The sequence below is a fragment of the Marmota marmota genome, unplaced genomic scaffold, assembly GCF_001458135.2.
Source record: "Marmota marmota marmota unplaced genomic scaffold, marMar, whole genome shotgun sequence".
Lineage (NCBI taxonomy): Eukaryota > Metazoa > Chordata > Mammalia > Rodentia > Sciuridae > Marmota > Marmota marmota.
The window spans coordinates 12925445-12952533 of NW_025999932.1; the positions used below are offsets into that span (position 1 = coordinate 12925445).

Sequence of the window (27089 nt, forward strand, 5' to 3'; positions counted from 1 at the left end):
TCCTTTTAAATGCTTCTTTTATTTCGTTGGTTGTACATTGGGTGAGTGAACTGAATATTACAACCAAAACATAGAATTGATACAAATTAGACTCCTGTTTACACTGTAAGATAATGAATGAGGGAAATCTTTAAGTGTTACAGAAAGATTTAGTAGAAATGTTACCAGTGGTATACGGCTGAAAGAATATTTCTGTGAAGTGCTGTTATATCCTGAAAACCAAGAGTGAAATGTAGTTCCCATATAGGTGGAGAGTTAGTCTCTTAACTACAGTATTTGTTGACTTGATATCTTCATGTCTTGGATATTGGTGATTTTGTTTTTGTAATTAAACAAAGCATTTAAGATTTATTCATCATAGTCAGACTTCTGAATATAAACAAACTTTTGGCAAATAATATTTATACAGAAAAATAGTTTTAGATCCTCTCAAATCCCAGAATTATTCTATAAAATTACATTATAAATAAATAAAAAGCAAAATCTGTTGTACATATATTTGTACATCTATGCATTTGCCTTGCCTCCTCCTTATTGTAGATGGCATATTTATGACTCTTTGCATATAATCACAATTCTGGAAAATGGATATCATAGTAAAAAATACAGTCTTCTATATTTGCTCAGGGATACGGGTGATGTTTTTGATGCTCCATTATTAAAGGGCTGAAAATAGTTGTGTGCTAATAATTTTTAAAATCAAAATCATGAAAGGAAAGGAAAAAAAAGACATTGTTATAACAATTAGTCTACAAAAATATTTCAGTGATTCCCGTAATTTACCGTTTAGTAATGTATACTATGTTTTCAATGAGTTTAAATGAATTAATGAAGAAAAGAAACAGAAAAAAAAAAGTTTGAGTGTTTAGGCAAGTTGTAGCATAACTACATTAGTTGAGAAACTTACAAATATCAATAACACATAAAGATGAAACTACCAAAGTAATACAAGTTAGTTACAATATCTTTCCACAAATTAAAACAAATGTAACGATACAAGCACTATGTAAGATTACACTTAGGATGTGATTTTCCTTTGCTAGGGTTATCAGATCTACAATACAAGATAAATAGATAGTAATTAGACTCTGACCAACATGAATTAAAATCCAGATTTCTTTTTTCTCAAACAAAAAAATGATATGGTTGGTGCATCTGGTTTTCAGAACAGGCGATGATGCCCAAATTTAAAATATTTTATATTCAATCTCAAAAGTCAAAATACTTCAATCACTAAAATGTCCACAAAGAAAATGGATGTTTTAAACAATTACACATAATATCCATTTATAACAGCTGTTTTGTTTCTTAAACAATAATTTAAAAACTATGTAGGTACTGTATAGGCTATGTGCAACATATAAAATGTGAAATATGAAATATTTGGTACGATAGTGCTTAAAATAAACTTTAAAACAAACTTTCTGAACAAAATTTAATTGTATCGCTATTAACTTGAAGATCAACCAAGTATTTAAAAAAGTAAACAACATTAAAATATGTTTCATCCATATATAGTATATATATGTATGTGTATATATAATATGTATGTACTTGTATTAAAGTTTTTTATACTTTTGAGACATAAAATATGCTTTAAGGTGAAAGAATTAAAAGAACTATTTTTTCCATGCTGTAGTTAGTTACAACCCTTTAATCCAACTTTTGAAATGCAAAACAGTAATGGATTTTTTAAAAAGTGAAACTATCTACTTTTTTTGTTTACATAGTAATTTAGATTAAAGTCACAGTCCAATTTGCAGTGACTAAACTCAAACTTACTTAAATTAGAATATTATACAGATCTCCTCACCTACAGCTTCCTCGTTTGACTAGGTTTTTAGTTTAGAAGAGTTATTCTGTAACAGGCAACTGGATGGTGAGTTTGAAAGACTAATCCCTTAGATTAGACTGTTGGCATGGGCCTCGCATTCTTGTCAAGCTGGATGAAGTCTGGCAAAATCTAGGCACTTCTACAAAGTCTCTCTTATAAAACAACTTTAAAAATATACTTGTAAAATAATACCTTCAAGACTTTGTTGGGTGGGGTATGAAGCTCATACCGTGCAAAGTTTCTTTTTCATTCTATTTAATGTTATTCTAGAATCACACGATTCAATGCGGCATCTCCAGGCAAACCAAATACCACACTTTGATGTGTCCCCAGTACTTGTGCTTGAACGTCTATTCAGATTTTAGACCTGCAGGACAGGTGTCTGTTTTACTTCACTTCTCGCCTTTGCTGCGGCATTTGTCTCATCAAGAAGTGAAACTTACCCTTTGATCCAGGGAGTCAATGTAATGACAGCAGTCGGAGTTAGAATCGAACCTGCCCTCGGAATAGGAGTTTAAACTAATGCTAATCATTTATTGCTAAATTTGAGATATTCTGAGTCGAAATGAGTACATGGGCCGGAGTGTTCTGCATCAGCTATAGTTATGGAGATAAGACAATATTCCTAGGACAGAAACTATGTTGAGAAACCCTTTAAAAGTAAACTTTATCCTTTATGTCTTTAAACATCACAGCTGGTCTCAGGTAGTTAACTATCTTAGGTTGGAATATACTAAGCATACCATATTTAATACTCATATATGATATAGCAGCACTAGCTCCTTAGAGTGGTGGTCTGTCCGGAAGAACTAAATCTTTATTTAGCATGCAGTTTGTGGCAATTCTATTGAGGAGGAAACAGGATAGTATGTACAGTAACAATGTTTAGTTATTCTCAATGCAGATTCTTGGCATTCCATTCCGTTTCTGCTGATTATTTCAGAATTATCTGTTAAAGAAAAAGACAGGCATGATTTAGACCTCCTTCTGCGAGGGAAAACACCGAGTTTAAGTTTTACTCTTTGCAAACAGACATTTGAAAATAGGTGCTTTCTCTAATTTCTCATCATTTTGATGTAGTTATATTCTCGCACAATCCCCACCCTCATGCTGAAAAATTTTACATTTAACCACTTTTGCTCTTTGGCCACTGTCAGGAACATTGACTTAAATGCACAGTGTTTTCTGTAAAACTGTGACAGCATATATGTGGCGTGCAGTCTATTTGGGACTCTCTCTTTTTATAATTTTTGCTTTTTATTTTTTTATTATATAGTTCATGTTACTGTTCAATTAATATTTGCTATGGGGATCAGAAATCAAATCAGAGGATTTGCTTTACTTGAAAAGTCATTTTAAGCTTAAATAGAAAAATTTTAAAATTTATAATCAATCTGGTATTAACTTATATTCAAAATCTATTAACTTATATTCAAAAATACATTCCCATCAAAAGCAATTCTGCTCCTGAGATATAACCACTAGTTTAAAATCAGGTTATGTTAAATGTAACATATTAAAAGCATTTTAAAATACTCTTAATAAATCCAAAAGCACAGATAAAGAACAAATAAGGCTGAACTATCAAATGCAAACTACTGTCTGTCCTGTCGTTCCATCTCCAAGTTCATTTCCAACTCCATCCCTTTTCACAGGAGAGGAGTTTGGCCTGGGTGCTCTAGTCCATTAAATTGTCAAGCTTAAAAGCCAAGTTTTGAACATATTCTAACAAAAGCATCTTTGTGCAATGTTTGACTAGATTTTGTGTCATTAATAAACAAAATGCTTATTTTAAAACAGTTAAGAGTCTCTGTTTAGGAAATAATTGATAAAAATGCTTTATGGTGAGGATCAACAAACATTCCCACACCCTGGGATTCAATTCAATTCATTTCTACAAATGTAATTACTATCCATATGTCAGAGTTTATACATGTGGATCTTTCCCCAGAGTGGGTCCCCTGTAGTTTATGCACAGTAGTTTCAGCACACTCAGATGGTTTCTCTCACAAAATAAACATGCACATTCTTTATTTTACTGAAACATACAGATGTGTATAAAACTGACAAAAATAGAGAAAAAACTTATTTACAGTAAATATTTATACTAAATGGAAGATCAAGCTTTAGATATTAAGATCATTCTTTGTTTTTTTTAAAGTACCTAGGAATTTAAAATTGATTGGGAAAATAACATTCCTTATTTCATATACTGATAGATAATGGACAAAAATAAAGTGATTTTAAATGAAATATTATCACTGTATCTAGAATTTGAACACTATTATCATTATAATTGGGGAATAGCCAGATTCTCCAAATGGTCAATTTATAACTTCATTTTCGGTTTAGATATGTGATTATTAAATGGGAATTTTTTCTACTTCATCCTTGAGCTCCAATGCTATCTATAGCATTCCAAACAAGAATATGCCCCAGGACATCAAATCATGTCCCAGTTTTCTATTTCCTTTTCTTTTACTTTAACAAGAGTCTGTCTAAAACATATTATGGAAAAAAAAATCTTGCAGTTTGAAACTGATATACATAGTAATACATATTCTGGAATATATTTATAGTCCTGCTTACTAACTGAAATCAAAAGGCCTTATAGAATAAAATTCCAAACCACCTGGAAACAAAAGTGTTCTACAGAAAGCCTAGCAACAGGCAAAGCAGCACAGGCCAATCTGCATTACAGAAAAAGTGCCTGGACCTTGAATTTGACGAAGAGACCTATGTGACCACTGAGGTTTAATTGGGCCATAAATCTATTTCCAAGTTAAACTACAAACAGTGACTAGGTTCACCCAGACTACTTTTCCCTCTGCCCCAGCCTACCCATAGCTGTTATATCAACAAAGACACAAATAAAAATGAGCGTCAGGGCTACCAAATTTGCAACCATTGACTGCTGCCTGCATCTGGCCAGAAAACTGTGGCTACCCTGGGCCATGTCTTTGTCTATCTTGTGGAATATATATATATATATTGTGGAATGAATATATATATATATATATATATATATATATATATATATATATATATATGGTATAAAAAATAAATTACACTCCTAGCAGCCATGAACTTCAAGAGGTTCAAGGGATTTGATCTTAGGAGTCAAGAAAGCTTTGGGCGTTTCTCCTTAGCCGTTCCGGTTTTCAGTGGCAACATTTTTCTTGAAAATACCATTTATTATTAAGTTATTTTTTTCTTTTTGAGAACTATAGCCTGCTGGTAGAGTGTGAATTAAGTGCACTCTGGGGTGAAATACACCCTAGAAATAGACACAGAATAGAAATTCAGATGAAGAACGGCTGCCGACAGATGCTTCTTATTTAACTGTTGCCCACTGGATTGCTGCTCCTGATGTTAGGGGTTTCAGGACCACACAGGCCCTAGGGAACTAGGGGAGGCAGGATGGATCCTGCTGCAAAAGCATCACCAGGACAGGCTGGAGGGAAGAAGAGAGCCAAGCTCTGTGTCTCTGTGGGTGCAGGAGGTGGGGAGCTGCTTAGAGGGAAAGAAAGAGGGATCTTCTATCTGATTTTTAATACAGCTTTTCTTGATTCAGATTATGTTTTTAATCGGCAGTAAAGAAACATAATTCGAAGCTGCCTGCATATTTTAGTATAGGCACAAAACACAAAACATACTTTCTTAAAATAACAGGCTTAACCCTGGAAGATGGATCATGTGTCTGATAGGGACAATCCCTCACCCTGAGCTTGTTCATTAACAAAGTGGTGAACTGAAACATAGATCATCAAAGTGAGCTCAACAGACCAACTGTCAGTGGCTTATTTCCTGCCCCACACTTGGTCCAAGTGGAGGTGGATACCCAAAGTTCCTGACACAACCCATGAGGCGTAGCAACCCACGCCTTCTTGGAAGAGGCAACTGAGAATTTTCATGATATCTCATGAGATTTACAGGAGTGTAAGTCAGAGAAACAGCCCCCATGCTAGGGCTCCTGCTACAGCTCTCTTCTCTGAAGCATCATTGTTTTTGTTTTTTAATACACATTCCCTTGATTTTTAGTAGGCCCTTAGAATTTATCTAGGGTCTGATGAGCTAGATATGTATTTTAGTCACATTTTGAAGACATGGAAAAGATGACACAGTTTTCACTGGCAAGCACAAGCCAGATGTCTGCTCACTCTGCTCCTGGCACAGGAATCCCCTCCAGGACATGGAGGTGATTGTCTGAGATGGGACCAGAGGAAGCAATGATTTCTTGTCTAGACCTCTTCCAGTGCCAACTGAGGAGGGTGCTCAGAAGAACCCCTGTGAGCTCAGAAATCAGGGGAAGGGGAGGCCTTGTGGAAGTACCTAGAGAAAACAGAGCCTGGAACACTAGATGGGGGACAGTGGGGACTGTCTGAGGAGCCAGATGGATAGGAACTGCTGAGTGACCTGTAAGACGGCTGGGCCTGTGTGGCCAATCACATCTTGTCCATGCCCCCTCCCCATGGATGCTACAAACGTTTCTCCTCAGAGCATCAGAAACCCCGACCCAACCACAGCACCACTGCTACAGCTTCCAAGAAACCTTGGCAAGCTATGATGAGAGGACTAAAATCAAATATATTGAACATTTCTGTTTATCTCCCAGGTGGACCAGTCCCTCAAGGAAGTAGGATTTTATGTAATAGAGGACGAGGACGGGAAAAGGAGGTTAACTTCTTAAGATTCTAGCCAATTTTTTATGGCAAATCCAAATGCTGAACTGAAAGCATTATTTCAATTCCTTTTTCCCATTAAAAGGGGAACCTGCAAAAATTGAGAATAGCTGATGCCCACAAAACCTGCCGTTCTATTTTTAAAACAGAAACACACTTGATCTCAAATCATGAGCAATTTCATGTCTTCAGTGGACCCTCTAGTTATAGCAAGAATATCTGTGATGCAAAAAAATATCAAATGGTTGCAGTAGTCTATTTTTTTTTGATAAGGACAGGAAATCAGACTAGGTGAATTCAACTATCCCCCCTAAGTGGCTTAATTCTGCTTAATAAACATCCTTGAGTCACCCCCATCTGAACCTGGTCCATGATTAATCTCATACCTATTTACCAAAGATGAAGCATGAATGGCTTCATCAAACATCAAATGAGTTGCTTTTCTATCAATGTTAGCAGCAGCCACTCAATGATTCCTGCATCCTCAATGACATCCTCCCCAATTGACAATGGGGAGCATATTAAAAAGTGGGCTGGGTGAAGTACTAAAGAGTAAGCTTGCTGGAGCCAAGTAGGAAGTGACCACCAACGAATGGGCCAGGTGGGGAGTGTGGCACAGTCACTCAGCTCCAGCCAACTGGAGCTGCAGAAACCCAGGCTTCATGTTCCTGAGCTTCCATTTTCCAAAAGAAGCTGGAAATTCAGCAATTAAGTGATGCTCCAGAAACAACTCTGTATGGGTCAAGTATATCTTGGGGTTGAATTCAGCTACGAGCTGCCATTTCATACTTTCATCAGCCTCACTTTCTTGGAGGAGATACCTAAGTCTGGACTGCTGTTTCCTGAGCTGGGCATTAGCCCAGGTGACAGTAACATCAGGGGAGGTAACGCTGGTTGAGAGTGAGCAGGACCAGAAGAGAAGGTCTACTAGAGAATTAATCCTGCAACTTTCAGACACTGGCTTTCACTCTAAGGAATAGGGCACTTGACCAAGAGACAGCCTCTACCTACAAAGAAAATATTATTCCTCCCTTGACTGAGTCACCAGTTATGAAATATGCATGCTGTCTCGTCTCTTCCCTAAAGATGATGGATTTAGGCCAAGCCATTCATCATTCAGAAAAGAGCTGACCAGGATGTGAAATGCATTTGGTTAAAAGCAAAATAATCTGTTCAGAAACTGAAACACTGAACCTGAACTCCTTGGCACCGTGTACTCAACAGCTAAACTAGCCAGTCCTCACACAGGACAGTGCGAAAGGGGACAGAACAAAGTAGGATTTGTTCAGTGTTTCAGAGGCCCCAAGTCTGAATCCTATTGAGTTTTCTACCCGATTGTCCATCTCTAGGAACTGTACATAAAATTGTAAATGGTGAGCTTCTAGATGACTGTTAGAAATGTTTACACTACTTACATGAAAGTGCTCATTGCAAAGATTCAGGGGTGTCAGATAAGTTATCTTTGAAGACGAGAGCTCACTGTTAAATTCACTAAGAACTCTTTCTGCTTTTCTTAATCCATAGGGAAAACATTTCAGTGAGAGACCAATTATCCCTATGTTCTCAAACCATGAAACAATTAGAAAAAAGGAATAAAGGATATTTTAGTTAAATTCTCCTGTGAATAGCTCTCAGATATTATCTTTTAAAGCTGAATTTGAAGAGGTAAATAAAATATACTTTTAAAAAATATTTGTTGGCCTTGGTGAACTAGGAAGGGATTTCAATGGAACTATAATCAACATGGAAACCCAAGTGCACGCCTCCTAGCAGTGTGTGTGTATTAACTGAGCCCATGGCAAAGCCAAGCTTCTTAAGGACAGGAGGGATGTCTCATTCATCTTTACATCCCTGGTGTCTAGGATGGGGCTGGACACGGAGATGGCATTTATTAGTTGCTGGTTGCATGAATTAACAAATAAAAAGTCACTGAGGGTTCGATGCCACAATGCTAGCATCAACAGGGGACTGTCAGACCAGTCATGGAACAGAAAGCAATTCAGGAAAAGAGCCCATAACCCCTTGAGACCACTTAGGGATTCATAAATATCCAAGAAAAATAGACATCCCTCTCCATTCTCCCACTTCCTATTATATACGGATAAAAGGAAAAATACTCCAGGCGGGGGCTAGACTCCCTCATGGAGGAGGGACACATATCTGGCAGAGAAACACAAATTCCCCCTGAAGAAAACTTCCCATATTTAGTATATTTCTTAGAAATCTGTCCCCATGATTACAGGGCCCCATGTCCTCAGATGGAAATTTTTAAAATACGGATGTTTAAACATTGTCTTTTTAAACAAAATTTAAAATAAATTTTAAAGTGAAAAATTGAATGGATTTTATCGGAAATATGACCAAGCTAAGGAGGACGGCGTGGGCGCACCTTCCTGATCTCTTTGTATATATACATTTACTTATTTTTCCAGGGCTGGGATTGAACGCAGGGCCCTGGGCCTGCTAGCCAGTGGGCCACCACTGAGCCACGCCCCCCACTGCTCCTTATCCATGGTTTTTCCTCCTTCTTCCTCTGCACGTCTTCGGTGGTGCACCCTCCACTAGCGCTGCTTCCTCCGTCCACTCTCTGCTCTTCAGTTCCTCCTCTCTCTGCCCTGATGCTCCGCACCTCTTCCCTGTGGCAGCCCCTACTGCTGAGACTCCCTGATCTTGTCCCAAAGGCAAAAGTGGTGGAGCATCATGGTTAGAAGAAGACAGTACCAAGGCAGAGGGGCAGCCAAACACCTGGGGCTCAATATAATTTGCCATTTAATCAGAGTATGGATTACCGAAGTCAAAAGCAAATAAATGTCTTTTGTCTCTTGGTGAGCATATGGTAGCAGATAAAAAGTAATTAATTACAGCAGTTATAATTATACATGTTAATGAACACACACTTTGAAGAACTTTCTTTGGCTGATCTTATGACTATTTATAAAACTTAATTGTATCAAAAGTTGGGAGGTAATTAGTGGAATATATAAGGACACTTTGAAAAGTGGTCTTATTCATTACTTGAGGGTAATATTGTTCTGAAGGAAGGTAGTGTTGTGCCATGTTTGCCTTCTTTTCAATTTTTTTTTATTATTTGTATAGAAAAGGAAAGTGCTAGGGGCTTAGGAGAAAATATGACCGTTTCATCCTTGAGAAGAGCAAACTGAAGTTGGACGGAACATCCGTAACATGAAGTAGCACCTTAAAGACTAATTTTATCAGAATAATTATTGTTTTTCCCTCTGATGACAAAACAGGTTCACATCCAAAGCTCTAATTTTTCTATGACATCATTTCTGTCCAGTATTTTCGAGTCTGTCATATTTGAACAGAAGATTTTTGTGTACTTTCTAATATATGAAAACATTGTCATTTAAAAGTCCTTATAATTGAGGTACACAGGAGAAGTAGACACTAGCCCCTTTAAAGATTGCTGAGCAGGGTCCACACTGACAACCTAGACTGTGTGGATAAAATCCCAAGGTGGAAATTCTCCATTAAGTCAGATTCCACTGCTCACGTGAGCCCATGGCACATGTGGAAAGAGGGAGGCTCTTGAACTGCCCTTAGGCTTAGATCAGGACCTCTCCCCACCCCTGTCCAGCCTCTCTCAGCTCCAACTGCTTGAGCATCATTTCTGTTGCTTTCACTCTGAGGTAGGCCTCTAGATAATCTAAAAGTCCCCAGGTCATCCCAGAGTGACTTTTTGGTTTCTTGGGGGGGGGGGGGACGGGGCGGGGTGGCAGTCAGGCAGTGGTATTTCTGATGAGTATGGGTGCAGATTCCCAGACCAGATAGAATTTATCACAAAAAACAAAGCAACCACCATGATGTTTACCAAAAGCCATACGAGTGAAATGACTAGACAGTTTTTTTTAAATTAATGTTATTATTTAAACTGTGCTCCTAAAATTATGTCTGTTGGTTGGGGAGTAAGGGGCTTGGATTTATCTGTAAAGGAATCTCTCGCTTTTTTGCATCAGACAAAGCCTCCCCACAGGTGGCCCGTCACACAGGCTTGTTCTGCGAAGTCTTCTTGCCTGTCACTGTCAATCTCTCCTGTGGGGCTGGGGACCCACATCCTCCCCGTGCACCTTCTGCCTGCCCTTCAAAGGTGGGGGTGCAGGGCTGGCCCATCCACAGAGTGCAAAGGAAGAAAGAATAATGGGGAGTTCTTTATGCTCTTCTCAGAGTTAGGACCCTCTTCTCTACCTCAGTCCCAGTTTCTTTCTATTCCCATCCCCGTGGGAGAATTCTGGGGGTCACCCACCCATGATTTTCACACTGAGATGAGAGGACTGTCCTCAGACCACCTGTCATCCCAGAGGGACTGTTTACTCCAGGTTATAAATGAGGAAGGAGGTAAAGGAATATGAGATGGAAGCTTTTGATTCCTAGTCCTGTGCCCTGGTGTTATGGAAGTGTTTAAAGTAAAAATATATTTGAGAATTCGTATGTTTATTCAGAAAGAAAGGAGCTATGAGATCATGTTTGCTTAGCAGTTGCCAGAGAAAGAAAAAAGAAAACCTACAAAATCCTAGATTAGGAGGATGCTATGAGTCAAGGGGTGGGGTGGGGTGGGGGCAGGGAGACGGAACATCAGAAAGATGGCAGGCACAATTCGGTGGCCACCCGGGAGCAGATCTCAGGTTCTGTCTTCCTAGTTTTCACCTGATATTTTCGATTTCACACCTTTTTCACATTCATACTCCACAGACCTTCTCTGATTAATATGGCAGTTACAGAATTCATCATGATTGATGGGAGGCAGAGAAGAGTAAGAAACTTTCCATTAGACCCTGGGCATTTGGCTCAGGCACAGGCTCTCAACATCACTCTTGAATCCCAAAGAAATAGAGACATCCAGGAACATGGATTAATCCTACAACTTTTTGTGCTATAACAGCATTATCCATGGAAAATGTTGTGAGTGCTAAACTAACTATGTATATAGTACACTCGAAGGGCCTTCTGTGGTTATGATGCCTTTGCCAAGCACTTTGGAAACTGAACTAACCTTAAGGTTAAAAGTTTGGTTGTGCTCAATGCACCCAAGAATATCATGCAGAATTCATTCCAGTCACATTCTGATAGTGTTTTGAGGCCCCTGTATCTACTGCATCTCTAGGTGACCTGGAGATCTAGCCATTTGGACCACTGCTTTCTCTGTGGGAAGGCTGAGTTTCAAACCAGTGACCAGGGGACTTTGAACAACTTTTAAAATAAATAAAAATATATGTAAGAAAGTTAAGTTCCTCCACTATATCAAGAAACAATGTATAATATTTGTGTCATGTTATTTAAGAAAATATTTTAAATGTTTAGAATATTTACAGTAAGATGTGTAGGAAGTAAGGCTAATCCCATCTGAGTCCTTGCACTGAAGGAGACCTCTGGACATGAAGGTGGAATCCAAGAAAACATTTTTTTATGACATTTGTTTATATATATGACATTAAGACCCACTTTGTTACATACACTAACAATATTTTTCTTAATATATCTATTATTGCTTATGATTAGTTTTGGCATAGATCTATCTTAAATTGCTTGGAGACTATGAACTGGCAACTTGGGAATGAAAAAGAAATAAAAATTAATAAATATTTAGATTTACCAGTGTCAAGAAAAACTTAGAGCAGCAATGAGTTCTTTTTTAACAGCTTATGCAGCAACTGCAAAGAAATTTCAAAAACATTCATTACAATATAGAGGGTTTTTTTTTTTCCATACGGGATTTTTGCCCACAATGATAAATGGAAGATTTAGGTCAAGAAATAAAAAAGGAAAAAAAAAAAAAAAGGATCCTTTTAGATTTAACATAAAGTCCCCAATTCTGCTGAATGCCCAGCTTTTGTATCCACCCCCATTATGTTAGACTTAGAATCCTGGACACATTTGGCCTCAGTGTCTGTCCTAACAGTGGAGCAGAATGTGTAATTCAGTCTGCTAAGCACGGGCTTTGAAGGCACCAAAGGCAGAGAAGTAACCAAATGCTAAAATTTAGTTGAAGTAACAGATTCATGTAAGGTGCTGGACGTGGAAGAGCGTCTTTCGGTTGTAATCATCTCCCATGCACTTCCCAAAGCGGTGGGATGACGCTGCCGTCTAACTCGTTTTCCAGCAGTTTTTTCTCCCTTAGTTCTTTGTGTGTGTGTGTGTGTGTGTGTGTGTGTGTGTGAGAGAGAGGAGGGGGGGGAGGGAGGGATAGGGAGAGGGGTTAATGAACCACTCAGTTGTGTGTAAATCAGTGTGTGAAGGCACAGTCACAAGGACTCCTTGAGTGGGATTTCAGGGATTTTGTCTGTGCTTCCAAGCAGGTCTGTGGGCTCTCACTCTGATGGATTACACTAGCTCCTCTGCTGTGTAGTGGGCTGTAAGCCGGGGTCCCATCCATCCTCCCAACAGATCCCAGGAAGGGGCAGAGTGTCCCGGGTCATGGATGGCAAAGTGGAAACCAAGGAAATGGGGCAAGGCAGGCAGGGCAGCCCCTCACTCTTTTCTTTTTCACGATCACAGCTCAGGGGCTGGGGCCACCCTTTCAGCATGGCTGTTGACTTTGGGGGTACTCTCTATCACATGGTAATTACCTTGCAGCCGTGTGTGTGTGTGTGTGTGTGTGTGTGTGTGTGTGTGCGCGCGCATGCGCGCGCGCGGCCTACTCTGCTCCCTGGCTGAGGCCCATTCGTGGCTATATTCCCACAAGCCCGAGCTGTACATGGCACACGCTGGGCTCCTAATATATATATTTGTTGAGAAGAGGTCGGAAGCCACGTTGCCACGGAGTAGGAGTGGCTTTTGTGAAGGCCTCGCTCTCCAGAAGAGACTCAGCTTCTAACCTGGTCCAAGAGGAGGATTTGCACCTGTCCTCAGATACCTGCCCTATGCCGACAGAACTCGTATTAAAGGCAACAATAAGAAATTTTAAGAAGTGAGCTTTAATAGAACAAGCACTTGGTCCAACTGGACATCTTTCTTCCCACCCCTCATCCCTTCTTTTTTGGAGAAGTGTCCGTTCAGATCTCTCATTCATTTTTAAAAGTGTGGTAATATAGAAATATGGTAAAATGCATCACTTTACCCGTTTTAAGTGTCCAGTTTAGCTGCATTGCTCATTCACTCTGCTGTGCAGCTGTGGCCACCAACAACCTCCAGGCTGTTTCCCCCAAACTAAAACTGCACCCACTAAATTCTAACTACCCACTGCCCTTGCTTGCCCATTTCACTCCCTTCTTCTTTCCCTCCCTCCTGTCCTTCCTCTGATCCTTCCCACTTTGGGATTCGCATAGGGCCTTTTGTTCTATCTGTCTGTGGACCCAAGTCGTCATCCACATCCTGGGTTCACTTTCCAAGTTAGCTCTGGGGCTTTTCAGACAACCAAATTAAGCTTCTAGTCGCTGCCTCTCCCAGTGGTCTCCTGCAGACTGCCGAGGCTCTCACTCTGAATTAGAAATGTTTAGTTAACCCGAAGCTGATGTGAAGTCAGTTCTATGAGGACAGTGGGGAAAAACAGCCTGTGGTTCACGATTAAAAAACAAGAAGGCCTGGATTTGAGGATCCCCTTTGGCAGACTCTTTTCCGCTAGAATTACCTGCCATTTACCACCTTTGGAAAGGGGAGGTGGTGTCCTCTTCCTTCTACACTCCAGCTCTTGTTCCCTGGACTACAATGTGATTTCCTTTGTGGATCTCATCAACCAATAATGTTTTCATTTCTGATATTGAACTTGGACTTTGAAAGTTTTTACTTCTACCAGAAGTTTATTCTTATGTGGTTAAACAATGTAAAACCATGAGGTAAACTCAGTAGTTATGAGCTTTTAAGGGAAGCCAAGTAAAGAGGCTCACCCCAATTCTACACTGACCACTCCAGTCTAATTCAAACATGGTGGAGGTACAAGAGAACAGGATCTGCAGGCAGGAGCTACTGAGGTGCAAGCCTCTCCAGCCACCTCCTACCTTCCTGAATCTTAAGCAAATCATTCTCTAAGATGTGTTCTCATCTGAAAAATGGATATGACACTTCACAGAGTTATGATGGGTATTAAATGAAATAATGCATATAAAATGTCTGACACATAATAGTGGTTTCTTGATAAATGTTGGTTCCTTTTCCTTATGCTATTACTTTAGGATTCAGAATCCTAAATCCAATTAGGTTGCAGTTTCCATTTAAACAGGCATTCAAATAATGCTGTTGTGAATATAAATATATGATTTATACTGCCCTCTTTATCTTGGAAATAAACTTGTGTGTGATAAGTTTAAGATTTTTTAAAAATATAAAATACATTTACTTCTCTTTCTGTACATGTATCACTTGACCTGTCATTGATGACTACTCTAGACAGCATTTCTCTGATTTTTTCTCTAAGTTTTGACTGTCAATTCATATTAATCATTTTTCAAACTAAAATACTTCATTACAAGAGCAGACTGTCACTTGTGTGTGATGATCAGTGTCCCCTGTGAAGGAAGCTAACATCCCGAGAGAGGCAGACTCTTCCTTTTTTGTTAGAACTGGTTCACACTCAGCTTCCAGGCTTAGTAGATGTGCAAACAAGGGTAAGTCACTCAACATCTTTGATTCTTAGGTTTCCTTGTCTTTGTAATGGACTGTCTTTCCCAGTTCATAGGGCATCATAAGGATTAGATACTGTATTTAAGGAGTGTCTCGTGGTAGGAAGCACATAATAAATGCTACCATTAGTATATGGTAATATATGTTTACATTTCCTATTCTAAGACATAAAATGTGAATATTTTGAAAAGACATAGTATTTATTAGCAAGTCTTAGATTACGGTGCTTAGACTAAATGACTTTTGACACTTCTGTGAGTCCAGCCTTGTCTTATACATAACTGTCCAATTTCCAAGCCTTCGCCTCATTCACATAGGACCATCTAAGAAGCAGGAAGTTGGGGCGGGTGGGGGGGGCGGCTTGCCAGCCTAGGTTTCACAAACAAACAAAACCCAACCAACCCTGGGACACATTTGTCCAAGGCAAAGGGAGATAATGAACTTTTTCTTTGCATTCTTTGCACATGTTTTGGATTTCTCTCTTTTAACTTCCTTCCTTGTTCAAGGCCATCCTTAATGTCGCAGGGGTTAGAGCAGAGTCAACAAGAGAATATGAACAATAGGAATCGATTGGCGCCATGAAGGATTCTCTCCTGAATCTTCATAACTAAAGTGCTTCTCGCCCTTTCAGTGTAACAATGGCAAATATTGAAAGAATGATTAATGGAAGAACAGTGAGGAAATTAATCCTGGAAAAAAGTACTTGGAGAAAAAGAAGGAATCAAGTTGAACTTCTCTGGCTATCTTTTTGATTCCTCAAAAAAAAACTTTCTAAATTCTAAGGAGGAAGCAAAGTTATTGATTGCTCAAAAAAGAAAAAAAGAAAAAGGAAGTACCGTTAGCACATTCACGCTGAACCATGGTTGGTAGAGGGAAAGAGGCCATAAGAAGTGGGGAAGGGGTAAGGGTAGGAGACTGAGGTTCTTACCCCTCAGTCAGCTCTGAGTAAGTCACTGAACCTTCCAGGTCCTTCTCTCATTGGAAAATAAAGGATTAGGAGCTTGGAGAAAGTTATGAACCTGGTTCTGCCACTTTATAGGATGATCCTCGGTGAGTTTTTCTGCTTCTTTAACTGAGTTTCCTCATCTATGGAGTGGGATAATAACATCCCTTACAGGGTCATTTGGGGTTTATTGAGATAATTCACACAAAAGGCTGAGCGCCCTGCCTGGCACATGGTAAGCTTCATGATGCATGGTGGCTTGAGTTATGTTTGTGCTGTCCCATGCTCTGAGGTCCTCGGGGCCCTTCCATGATCATTTAAGGCTGCTGGTGAAAGGGAAAAGATTGTTCTAGGCAGGATGCATAACAGGGTTCTCCACCTGGTCTCCTTGCTGTTTATGTGAGTTAGATAAGCCACTTTGCTCACCTGGGCTACTATTCCAATTTATGATGTAACCTGCATCTTAATTTTTTAAAGATGCTGTTGTACAGGTGGTGTGATTGGGATTAATTTGCTGTTATGACTTCCTGCCTTTCATCCCTTGATTCAGTTGATGCTGGTCTTGGGTCAGACCTATAATGCCTGGTGCACCTGTGGCTGGGGGAAATGGGTGACATTTTATAATGATCAGTTTCATGATGTTCCTTCCAGAAATGTCTTGTGGTGAATAGTGAACACCGTCTGCATTTGACTGCAGGAAGCTTATCAAATAAGCTCTGAGATCTGTGATACTACAGAGCAAGGGGATTGATGGTTAGAGTAATATCATTTGACCACTGAAAACAAAACACACAGACCCAAAGGCCCAGCATATTATTCTTGATGCTGAAGCATGATGGATTCTAATTGCTAGAATAGCTATAGTTTTTCATAAGCTGATGTCAGAAAATACATTTTGTCAACAAATTTGTTGTAGTACAAGTCATTTTGTTTTCTTTTTTTGATTTTTTTTTGTTCTAGTGCAAATCAAAGTGAAGATGTATAGACAAGAACCATTCTTTTTATTAAAGTCAGTGGGAGAAATGTCTCAGAGGAAGGTTCTGTGGTGGAGAGGAGGAAGGTGCTGGAATCCACCAGTGCTGTAGGGGCCACCTTGGGGTGAGCAAAGGACAAGACTTAACCTCTCTGGACTTCTGTGGTTCATGATTATTCACACCCCCCACCCCCGGGCGCGCGCGCGCGCACACACACACACACCTGATTTTCTCTGAATCTTGATTTCATCACTTCATCAGAGAAAGAGGTCAAAGAGATAGCTGAGAGCTTCCCTGGAGTGTCTCATTTCCAAGTGTCTCACTGAACACTTCCTGCTTGGTTCTCATGCTGCCATTGGAGGCCCTCAGGAACTCAGCCCCTCCTCACCTCTCAGTGGCACCTTCTGGGGCTGCCCACTGCATCGTCCACCTCTACTGTCCCCCTCACTGCAGCATGGGCCAAAGCAGACCACTGAGCTCACAAGCCCTGATGCCCCTGTTTGGAACTGTGGGAAGCACAGCTGCTCTGTCTGATGTGTCAGGAGATGAAGTCCGAGACTGACCCTGAAATTCCTTTCTAAACCACACATGCTGCTATGAGAGAAATAAGGTCGGGGGGAAGCACTGACTGTTAGAGTTTGGATCTGGAATGTTCCCCAAAGGCCAGGGTGCTAACGACTTGGGCTTCAGCTTGGTGTTACTGGGAGGTGATGGAACCCAGGGGATGGAAGTTAGGTGGTGAGGAGACTGCAACCCTGGCTCTGCCTCTCTCCCTTTCACTTCCAGGTCACCATGCGATGAACACACCTCCTTCACCATGTGCTCCCGCCATGACAGCTACCTCGCCACAAGCCCCAGTGCAAATGGGCCACCCGACCATGGACTAAAGCTTGCAAACCATGAACCAAAATTAACCTTTCCTCTTTTTATGTTGCTTCCCTCGAGCATTTTGACACACTGATGGAAAGCCAACAAACAACAGACTTAAAGTCAGATGTAGGCTCTACCACTTGTTAAAGCTGTGACTAATGCTGAACTTTAGTTTCTTTACATGCAAAAGGGAAAACAGAGCCCACCTAATAGGGTTACATTCAAAAACACATGCAATGTAGGATGCTGGTGTGAGCTGCCTTTTCCTTTTACCCCAACCTCATCTCTGCTCTTTAAATTTCAAACTGTGTTTACCTATCCTTTATCTAGTTTCCACACACCTCAGAGATCCATCCCTAGCTACCTCAGGGATAAGGCCCAGAATGCAGCTTACTTCCCATGAAGCGACATTTGCATATGGACTAGTTTTTGTTTTCATTTTTCTAAATGATGTGCTCGGACCTCTGATCAACTCATATCTCTTTGGCTGAACAGAGAACCCCTGAAGGTCTTTAGCATCTCCCTCAACTAGGGGACTCTTGGACACGTCTAGCCTTGGAAGTCACTGCCTAGAGCCAAGTCCTGGAGGGAAGGGGCTCAGAGGCCAGACCTAAACCAACTGGTCTGTGGCTGGACATGGGTGGCATCGTATCTGTCAAGTGGAGTCACCTTTGGGTGTGTCTCATTGCCCCATCACCTGCACAGAAGAGCTGGCCCCTTCCCTGACACACGGGCGGAAGTGCAGAAGGCAGCGGAAGAGTTGGGTAGGTAAAGAAACCGGGAGAAAACATGTTCCTCTGTTCATAGCAGCCCTCGTGAAGAATAAGACCCTGCTCATCAGTCAGCCCCTGAAAATGGGTCCAGATTCCCGCACTGCAGCCTCTCGCTTGCCTTACAAACATAAAGCTGGAAATCACACACATCGGATGAACTACATATTCACTCCACTCAAAGGAGGAAAACTAAAATTAGAGAAATGGAGCATGGTTTTACTACCATCAACAAAAGCCAACATACTACGGGGAATGTGACTTTCCATCCAAAAAAATCCCACCCCCCAATTCCATCAAAATGCAAAAGAGGATGGGATTTGAGGTACAATAAATAGGACGATCCATGAGGCAGGGAAGTTCCACAGAAGGACTCTTGACATTTTCTCTTCAGCTGCACAAAATTGGAATGATATTATGTTTTTAGGTGCTATATACAAAAGAATTCTACCCTAGCTTCTCACCATGAGGTGTAAATTATTCATGAAAAATGAAAATGTACTAGCTCGCAAAGCTTACATAACTTAGTCTTTCCTTAGAGAATCTGCAAATACATTTATTAATTGAACCTCATGGTAGACCTGCAAGGCAGCTGCTTCTGAGACAGAAAAATAAAAGGCCTATTGACCCCTTATTTTCTAACTTCTTAGAAAAAAAATCATCTACTTCTATGTTGGTCTCAGACACCTGTGTTCACCTAAGACAGGCAGAGCACCCCACCTTAAAAAAAACAAATAAACAAAAAAAAAACCCTCTTTTTTTTTGACCATAGGAGCAAGTCTGGGTTCCAATAACCTATTCCTGCTGCACAATGGAATTTAGACTCAAATTGCTAAGCAGGTTAGGTAGTAGCATTAACTGAGTGCAAACACTGCAATTTTTAAAAAATATTTTTCAGTTGTTGATGTACATTTACTGTTTATTTATTTAATTATTATGTGGTGCTGAAGATCGAACCCAGTGCCTCATACATGTTGGGCAAGTGCTCTACCACTGAGCCATAAGCCATAACCTCAGCTCCCAATGATGTAATTTTTATAGTTTTTAAAATAATAGTCTTCAGTCTCAATCTCCTATCTTCTGTGCACACGTGTGCATGTGCACACACACATTCATAAGTGCACACACACCCAATCCTGTCTTTGCCATAAAATATTTGATGGGACAGTCTGCCTCCTTTGAAGCAACCAGATCCATTCCTGAAACTGAACCCCTTCTCTAAAATCTGGATATAAGCAAAAAGTTCAAGGTGTCTCAACCAAGTTGGCAGTATAATGCTGACCGAGATGCCTCAGCCCAGAGGGCTATTTTGCAAGGGCTAGGTTCTGACAGTTGCTATATCTGCTGTTTTGGAGAACAGCCTATGTGGGGCCCAGCTGCGTTCTGTACTGCGCTCCCAGGAGCCAGCAAACTGTGAGGAAAACGTGTTTCCCAGGCTGATCATCCGCACGGAGAGGGCAGACACTTGGCTGTGTATTTCAGGAGACAAGAGCTGACAGGAGCCCACTCCTCCCACACTGCGGCCTTGCAGAACCAAGATTTTTTTCTTGTGAAACAATCACAGGCCCCCAAAATGGGTCAAGTGGTGAATAGCGGGGAATGTTGAATGCCTCCTACATTTGTCTGAATATAGTCCCAACAGATGGCATTGAATAATAGCTATTTCATAAAACTCTGAGATCCCAGAGAGATGAAGTCAAACATGACCCTACCTTTCTGCATTTCTTGGCTGACACAGGTTAACTCACATAGCCAAGAATGTGCACACAGTAGCTTTAAGGTTTGTGTTGACATGCGTCAGTGAGGGCGAAGTGGAATGGGAAGCTTTTGAGATTTTCTCTTTGCCCTTTAGTCACTAACAGCAGGCCAGATGAAGCATAATATTGGATTCCGATTACACATAATTATTTTATTTTTTTTTCTAACAAGATTTGTTGAAATTATCATCTATAGCAAACCTGGAAAATGGAATTTTCTAATATATTTAAATATTCCAATAAATAGATGGCTATGAATGTAGGATATATTACCAACTAATTTTCTAAGCAGTTTTTAAGGCCAACTCTCTGTTGGTGGAGTTGATCTTTGGAGGAGGGTTCAGAAGATGCGGCAGGCCTTGGGGTTATCATTAAGACGAAGCATCTCTTTTTGGAGATGTGATCAAGTGTCTGTTAATACATTCCCAGACACATCATCTGAGTTCATCAGCTTTTAAGGCACTGCTTGGGGGTGCTCCAGAAAGATCTCTCATCTCCAATCTGTTTTTCTTCCTAGTATGGACTCAAATCAGTATGACCTAGATGGACACTGTCCTCACTGTCCACAGAGCTGTCATAGAGACATGGCCAGTGTGGACTCTCTCTACATCTAAAGAGATTTTCTTTCAAGAACAGGCCTGGAGACTTTGAACTTTGGTAGCATCCAGATAGGTAGTGGGAAGCCACCTGTTGAGGTGAGCATATGGGAGACATCTGACCAGAGAGGCCACCCGCAAAGTCCTGGGATCAGCTGAGTTCAGGTTCCAAGAAGCAACTACCCGTAGTCTACCTTTCAGTCCATCTGCATCTGTCTTTCTGCCACCTGTCATTTCTTTGGACAGGTTCTGCCACAGTCTGAAATCTTTCTATATTCCTCTTGCGCTAAAAGTAACACTCCCTGTGTAAATGGGCAAAGGCAAGACAGAATGGGCCACTTGCCAGCTACCACTGCCCTGGCTCAGGTTCTTGTTAAAATCACTTAATGGTCTCTGCAGATGCTCCTGCCTCAGATCCATCTGCTCTGTCTTCTAAGATACTATTTCCATCACTATTATGGCTTGAAAACCCTTCAGCAGCCAAACGGGGGCCGAACCCTTTAGCCTGGCATTAAGGAGTCTACGGTACCTAGAGCCAGCCACTCCTGCAAGCTGCACTCTGCACCATCAGATCGCTGGTTCTCCTGGTACACTCTGCCGTCCCTCACAGCACTTGCCTTCCTTTTATCTCTTGATAATGCTTTAGAGATATCCAAAGTCACAGAATTCAGAGGGTAGAAAAAGCATTTTTAGATGAGGCAGGGGGTTCCCGGAAGACTCAGAGTACAGCCTCTATTTTAATTGGACCTTTCAGGATGTTACTAGAGGAACTGTATAACTTCTGTATATAAACGAGGAAGCTAAAACTTGAAATACATTCATTTGGAAATTATTTTCTACCCCTGCTTTGAAAAGGGAGAATAATTCTTGAATAAAAAATACAAAGGCATTTTATTTGGGGTTATGTATTTATAATCATGGAGAGAGACAGTAGACCATGGTAGTTAAGAGCAAGACTTTGGAGCATAATCATTCCGGTTACAGAAATTTTAATCTGCATTCTCATTTTATTAAATAAAATTTTCTATCATATGAATAAAGCTAGGTAATCCACACACTAAGCTGTTTATCTCTACCTCTTTTCATGTACACTCTTAAATCTGTTTCAATATAGGCATCTACAAATTTGCACATTCTGGTCCCTTGTTAGTGGACTGAAATTGACTAATTTACATGTTATCATCATTTTCTTTTGAGATTTTGCTTATTGCCGAGCTGCGTGTGAAGCTGGAAGAGGCTAGGAGTGGAGTCTATGACAAAAGAAACCCATGAATCTGCTTCACCAAGATTAATGACTAATTCGTTTTATCTTCTATAGAAATTATTGGTAGTTTTCACTGACTATAATATCACATAGAATTAATGGGATCAACTCTACGGTCTTTAAACATGACCTGACTATTACATAACCAGCTGGAAGACTTGCTTAAATTCAGTTAATCTCCCCAGTTTTGCTGCTTCTTAGTTTGAGCTGAATGAGCAAGGCTACTTCATTTTCCCGAAGAGTAATGGAAATCGTTGCTTCGAGTCTCACTTGACATTTTATTTGGGGTTATGTATTTATTATCATTGAGCGAGACAGTATATACCATGGTGGTTAAGAGCAAGACCTTGGAGCCAGATTGCTTAGGCTCTGGCAAGACCCTTTCTGTGCCATTTGAGTTAATGTAATTGACCTCTGTTTCAGTTTTACCATCCACAAAAGGTGATCTGACCTGAGGATGGGACTTATGGATTGGCCCTTCCTTGTGGCTCACTAAGGGGTGACATGGAAAGATCACTGGACATGGGAAGTGTCAGTCCAGCTTCTTTGTCCTGTGAATGGCCTCTATCTAGTTACAGGTACCTAAGAGATATGAAATACTCAATGACAGTCTGAATCGGTCAAATTAACTGAAAAAATGTCCGAATCGACTTGCGTTTCGTGTTAAAGACAGATGGCTCCAGGAAGGACAGGAGCAGGTGATGGTTGGCACATGAACTCTGCAGTGCCTGGCTCCTCCTCCCGTTCTGCTTTGTTTACCTGTGTGATCTCAGAGTCAGGAATCTATGAGGCCACAGGGTTCTACTCTTCCTTTCCCACACCAGAAAGCTGAGGTTCATTATGTTTAAAAGACATCTGTAATCACATGGACCTGGCTTGCTTTGAGTTTAAAGAGTAAAATCTTAACAGGATGATAACTTGATATTTCACACTCATTAACAATCTCAGTTTCCTATTCTTAGGTGCTAAGAGAATGTCTAAGCTCTTTTTGTAGGTGTTTCGCTCTTTGAAACTTGTTGAAAAATACACAAAGAATATCATATCTGAGAATTTATGTTTACAATGATATATTTTTCTGTGGTTTTCATGTGTAAGCAGAGCCTCATCAAGAATTGCTAAAGATGGGGGGACACACGCCTGTAATCACAGCTACTTGGGAGGCTGAGGCAGGAGGATCACAGGTTTGAGGCCACCCTGGGCAATTTAGCGAGACCCTGTCTCAAAAGTAAAATTAAAAAAGAAGGGCTGTGGAGGTAGCTCAGAGGTAGAGCAATTGCCTGGCATGTGAAAGGCCCAGGGTTTAATCCCTAGTGTGTTTGCACACACACACATGCACACACACAAAATTGGTAAAGGATTTCACTTAATCATTTAAATAAAATTGAATAGCAACTATCACATCTGACAAACTGCAAAACCAAGAATCTAGTATTCTTGAAGCTAGTGAGTATTCCTTTAATTATGATTCTTTGATTAAATTGTAAGTAAACTTATTAGTTCCTCTACCAATCACACCTTGCTTTAAAACAGTACATTTTAGCTTCTAATAGTCCACAGGCTTCCCACCCCATCTCATTACACATATACAAATCTACACATGTCTCAATCTCTTTATGTCTTTTTTTCCATAAAACAAGGCAAACATATCATCAGACTACAAATCATATATGCGACACATGGCCATATATTTATAATATATAATTTATCCTGAAACTCCAGAGTATTTCCTTATGTTAGCCTCTTTTCCTAGAAAAGATCTTTAAGAGTCAGAAATAGTCAACTTGCCATAAAAGTCAAAATTTTCCGATAGCAAACACTACTTCAGTATTGTACTTCAAACCTGTTTCCTTAGGATGGTACTGTGTAATACAAATTGGGTCCAAAAGGAGGCAAGATGTAGCTTTAAAAGAAGCAGGTGTCCAGCTTCCCTAAAAAGGGCCCATGAAAAGACCTGCTTGACCCTAACAATGGATGGGTGCCAGGGTCTCCCCGACTTCTCCCATCCCCTGAATTTTAAAAAAGAAATCTTCCCAACTAAGGAAACGGATTTGCTGCTCTTTGTTCTACTGGTTTGGAAGTGGAGCTGGCCTTCCTCAAGGGACAGCTGGAATTCTGAGGTGCAAGTGGCAAGCTGAAGGACTGTCACAAGGTTTGTACCTGCCCCTGTGCGCCCCCTAGGACTCCCTTGCTCCCCCATCTCTCCTGCTTGACTGCAATGTGAGGGCACCGTGGGACTGCCACAGGCTTTGACTTTCATTCCTACCTCCCACCTCTCTTTTTAGGACGAAACCCAGAGCACTGGGATTCCAGATCCTCTCGGGCATGAGTCAGCCCTTCCAGCCTGCAGGACGCAGCCTGGATGGGCCCTTTGTGCCCTGGCGGTGGCTCTCAGGGCTCCACTTACCATTGCTCCTATTAGCCTGGCCCTCCCCTCCTGCCTACTCCTCGTATGTCCTTTTCCATCCTTAATAGCACAGTTGATTTTATTTTAAAAAAACAAAACAAAACAAAACAAAACACAAAACCAAACAAAAAAACCAAAATTGTTCTTCAATGAAGGGAGGGCATGCGCAATAAAGTTTTTTTCTAGGCAGGGTGAGAGTTTATGCCGGGTCATGTCACACTGTCTCCTGGTGACCAGGAGCCCATGTGTGGTAGGGTCGGAGATACAGCCAGCTGGGGACCACAGAACGTGGTCGGCTGGGTCTCCCTGGGAAATATCACATCCGTGGTCCTGCTGGCACATGCACTCAAACCAACAGAGTTAAACTCTCCTAATCAGTTATATCCAGCCTTTGTGAACCAGTGGCAGGTGCTCTTCTTCCAACAGGGTGTGGCTCTTACTCCAGGATCCAAATGGATTGTCAAGTGGGGAGGAGTGAGTTTCCAGACCGGTGACCAAGGTCAGACGTTGATAAGAATTATTCAGACCTCAAATTTAACATTCATGATAAAGGGAGACTTTTCTAAGAGGAGAATTTTTTTTTTCCTCCACCCCAGATGGTAGGGTCTGAACAAATCGAATCAAAATAGAGCCATTTTTGAAGCACCCATGGGTGTGCGTCTACCGTTTTGGTGTGGCAATTCACAAACCACTGGATAATGAATGCTGTACTAAAAGGAATTTAAGCCTGTCAGGTTAATTACACAATATTAGGTACGAAAACAAACAGTGCAACACAAAACATAGCTACATCATTATTGGCAGTAAATGTTAACTCTAAATAAGTGCAACCTGTCCGTCAATGCTTGCTATAAACTAATTAAAAAATAAAATTTGATGGATAAACATGAAAAAAAAATTCTCACCGAGAATTTTTTTTTTAAATATCAGCACTCATTTAGAGTTCGGGATTTGTGAAAGAAAGCTTTAAAAGGAGCAAACCTGATTGGCTGTGGCTGTTGCTGCGAAGGGGACACTTGTTGCAGGAGTTGTTGCTGCAGAGACAGTGGCGGACGTAGCGCTGTGCATCATGGGTACTTTCAGGAGGGGAACCATGGGAGCAATGAACAGGAGGGTGTAGCATTATGGTAATAGAAGTGGTTTTGGCATGGTGAATACCAGAGCAGCAAGCCATCATGGGTTAAACCAGCAGATGGCATGCAATCACAATGCAAAGCAAGGAAGCATGGGAGAGAAATAAAAAAGGGAAAATAGCTTATTACAAGTACAATTAAAGGAAGTTTTAAAACATAATCAGTGATTCCCAGAAAGGCCAAAGCTGATTACTTTGGTTGATGTATTTATAAACATTTGATTTCTAACAATAGATTCATTCCCAGTTCATACTATAGAGTGGAAGTGATTTAATGACTGTTTCTAAATATTCGAGAGGTAATACCCAATGAGGTAAGAATGTACGATTGTCAAACACAGAATCATCACAAATCCTGTAACATCGAAGGCTCAATATTCAGACTTAGTTTTGGATAAGGGTATTCTTTGGAGTTAATTAATTTTTTTTTTTCCATTTGGCATTGCCCATGTAAACTGGATTGTGGATTGTATACTATTTTGATCAATAAATGGCAGAGACAAAGTCATGGCCTTGATATAAATTCTTAGTTATACATTCACAGTTACGCTGAAAGAGCCAAATTTTGCCGATGTTTGTTTTTCTGGTCTGTGAGTGGAAATAATCCGCCTGTCCTCAAGACAGACTTTCGTACCAAGGCATTCAAAGGTGTGAAGGGAGCTATCTACTTTTAAAATTTAACATCTAAGGGAATGTGGAGGTACAGAATATCATCACAAGTCAATTAACACAAAAGATCATCAAGCAGGCAGTTTAGATATTTGATTTCAAAATACATCCATGAATAATTTTTTAAAAAATAAATTCTTCTGGGAAACTCTGATAACTCTAACACACAGCAAAGAGGAGATAAAGGCACACCACTATGAACTTTAAAACATTGATGAAATTAGCCTGCCTCTCTGTTTTTCTTATGCTATACCAGATAAACTATAAAGAGAAACAAAACACAAATCATTAAAAAAGCACACTCGTACTTGTGGTTTTAGGCCTTTGGAGTGATTGGTTCTAACACAAGAGGTCACATTTAAATCATTATTTTCTTAAATAATACATCTTTAAAAAACGTCTACATTAACTCTAAAGCCAAATAAGCCTTCAGATTTACTATTTCCTAAGCATTTCTACCATCTCTGACATAAATTTCAAGCAAGTGAAGGTACTGTACATCATATAAAAGACAAATAAAAAAGGTTGAAACCTACCAATACTGGTAGCGGGTGTCATGCACAAAACTGACCCTGATGTCATGCAATGGTGGGTGGAAAAAGTGGATAAAGGGAAAGAAA

The 27089-nt window shown here is 40.4% G+C and overlaps 1 protein-coding gene across 11 annotated transcripts in view; it reads right to left on the bottom strand.

Annotated features, from left to right (window-relative positions):
- The window catches only part of Mbnl2 (muscleblind like splicing regulator 2), a 151131-nt gene continuing 124042 nt past the window's right edge, over window positions 1-27089 (bottom strand). For 5 of the 11 annotated variants that reach the window (XM_048800732.1, XM_048800727.1, XM_048800728.1 and 2 more), the window contains 2 exons: window positions 27006-27041; window positions 1-2783 (listed from right to left, as the gene is read on the bottom strand). In XM_048800732.1, the coding sequence (XP_048656689.1) occupies window positions 2656-2783; window positions 27006-27041 (164 nt within the window). In that variant the 3' untranslated portion in view covers window positions 1-2655. Of the gene's footprint in view, window positions 2784-25649; window positions 25745-27005; window positions 27042-27089 lie in introns of all 11 variants that reach the window. The other 6 variants (XM_015484144.2, XM_015484138.2, XM_048800734.1 and 3 more) reach the window with 3 other exon arrangements.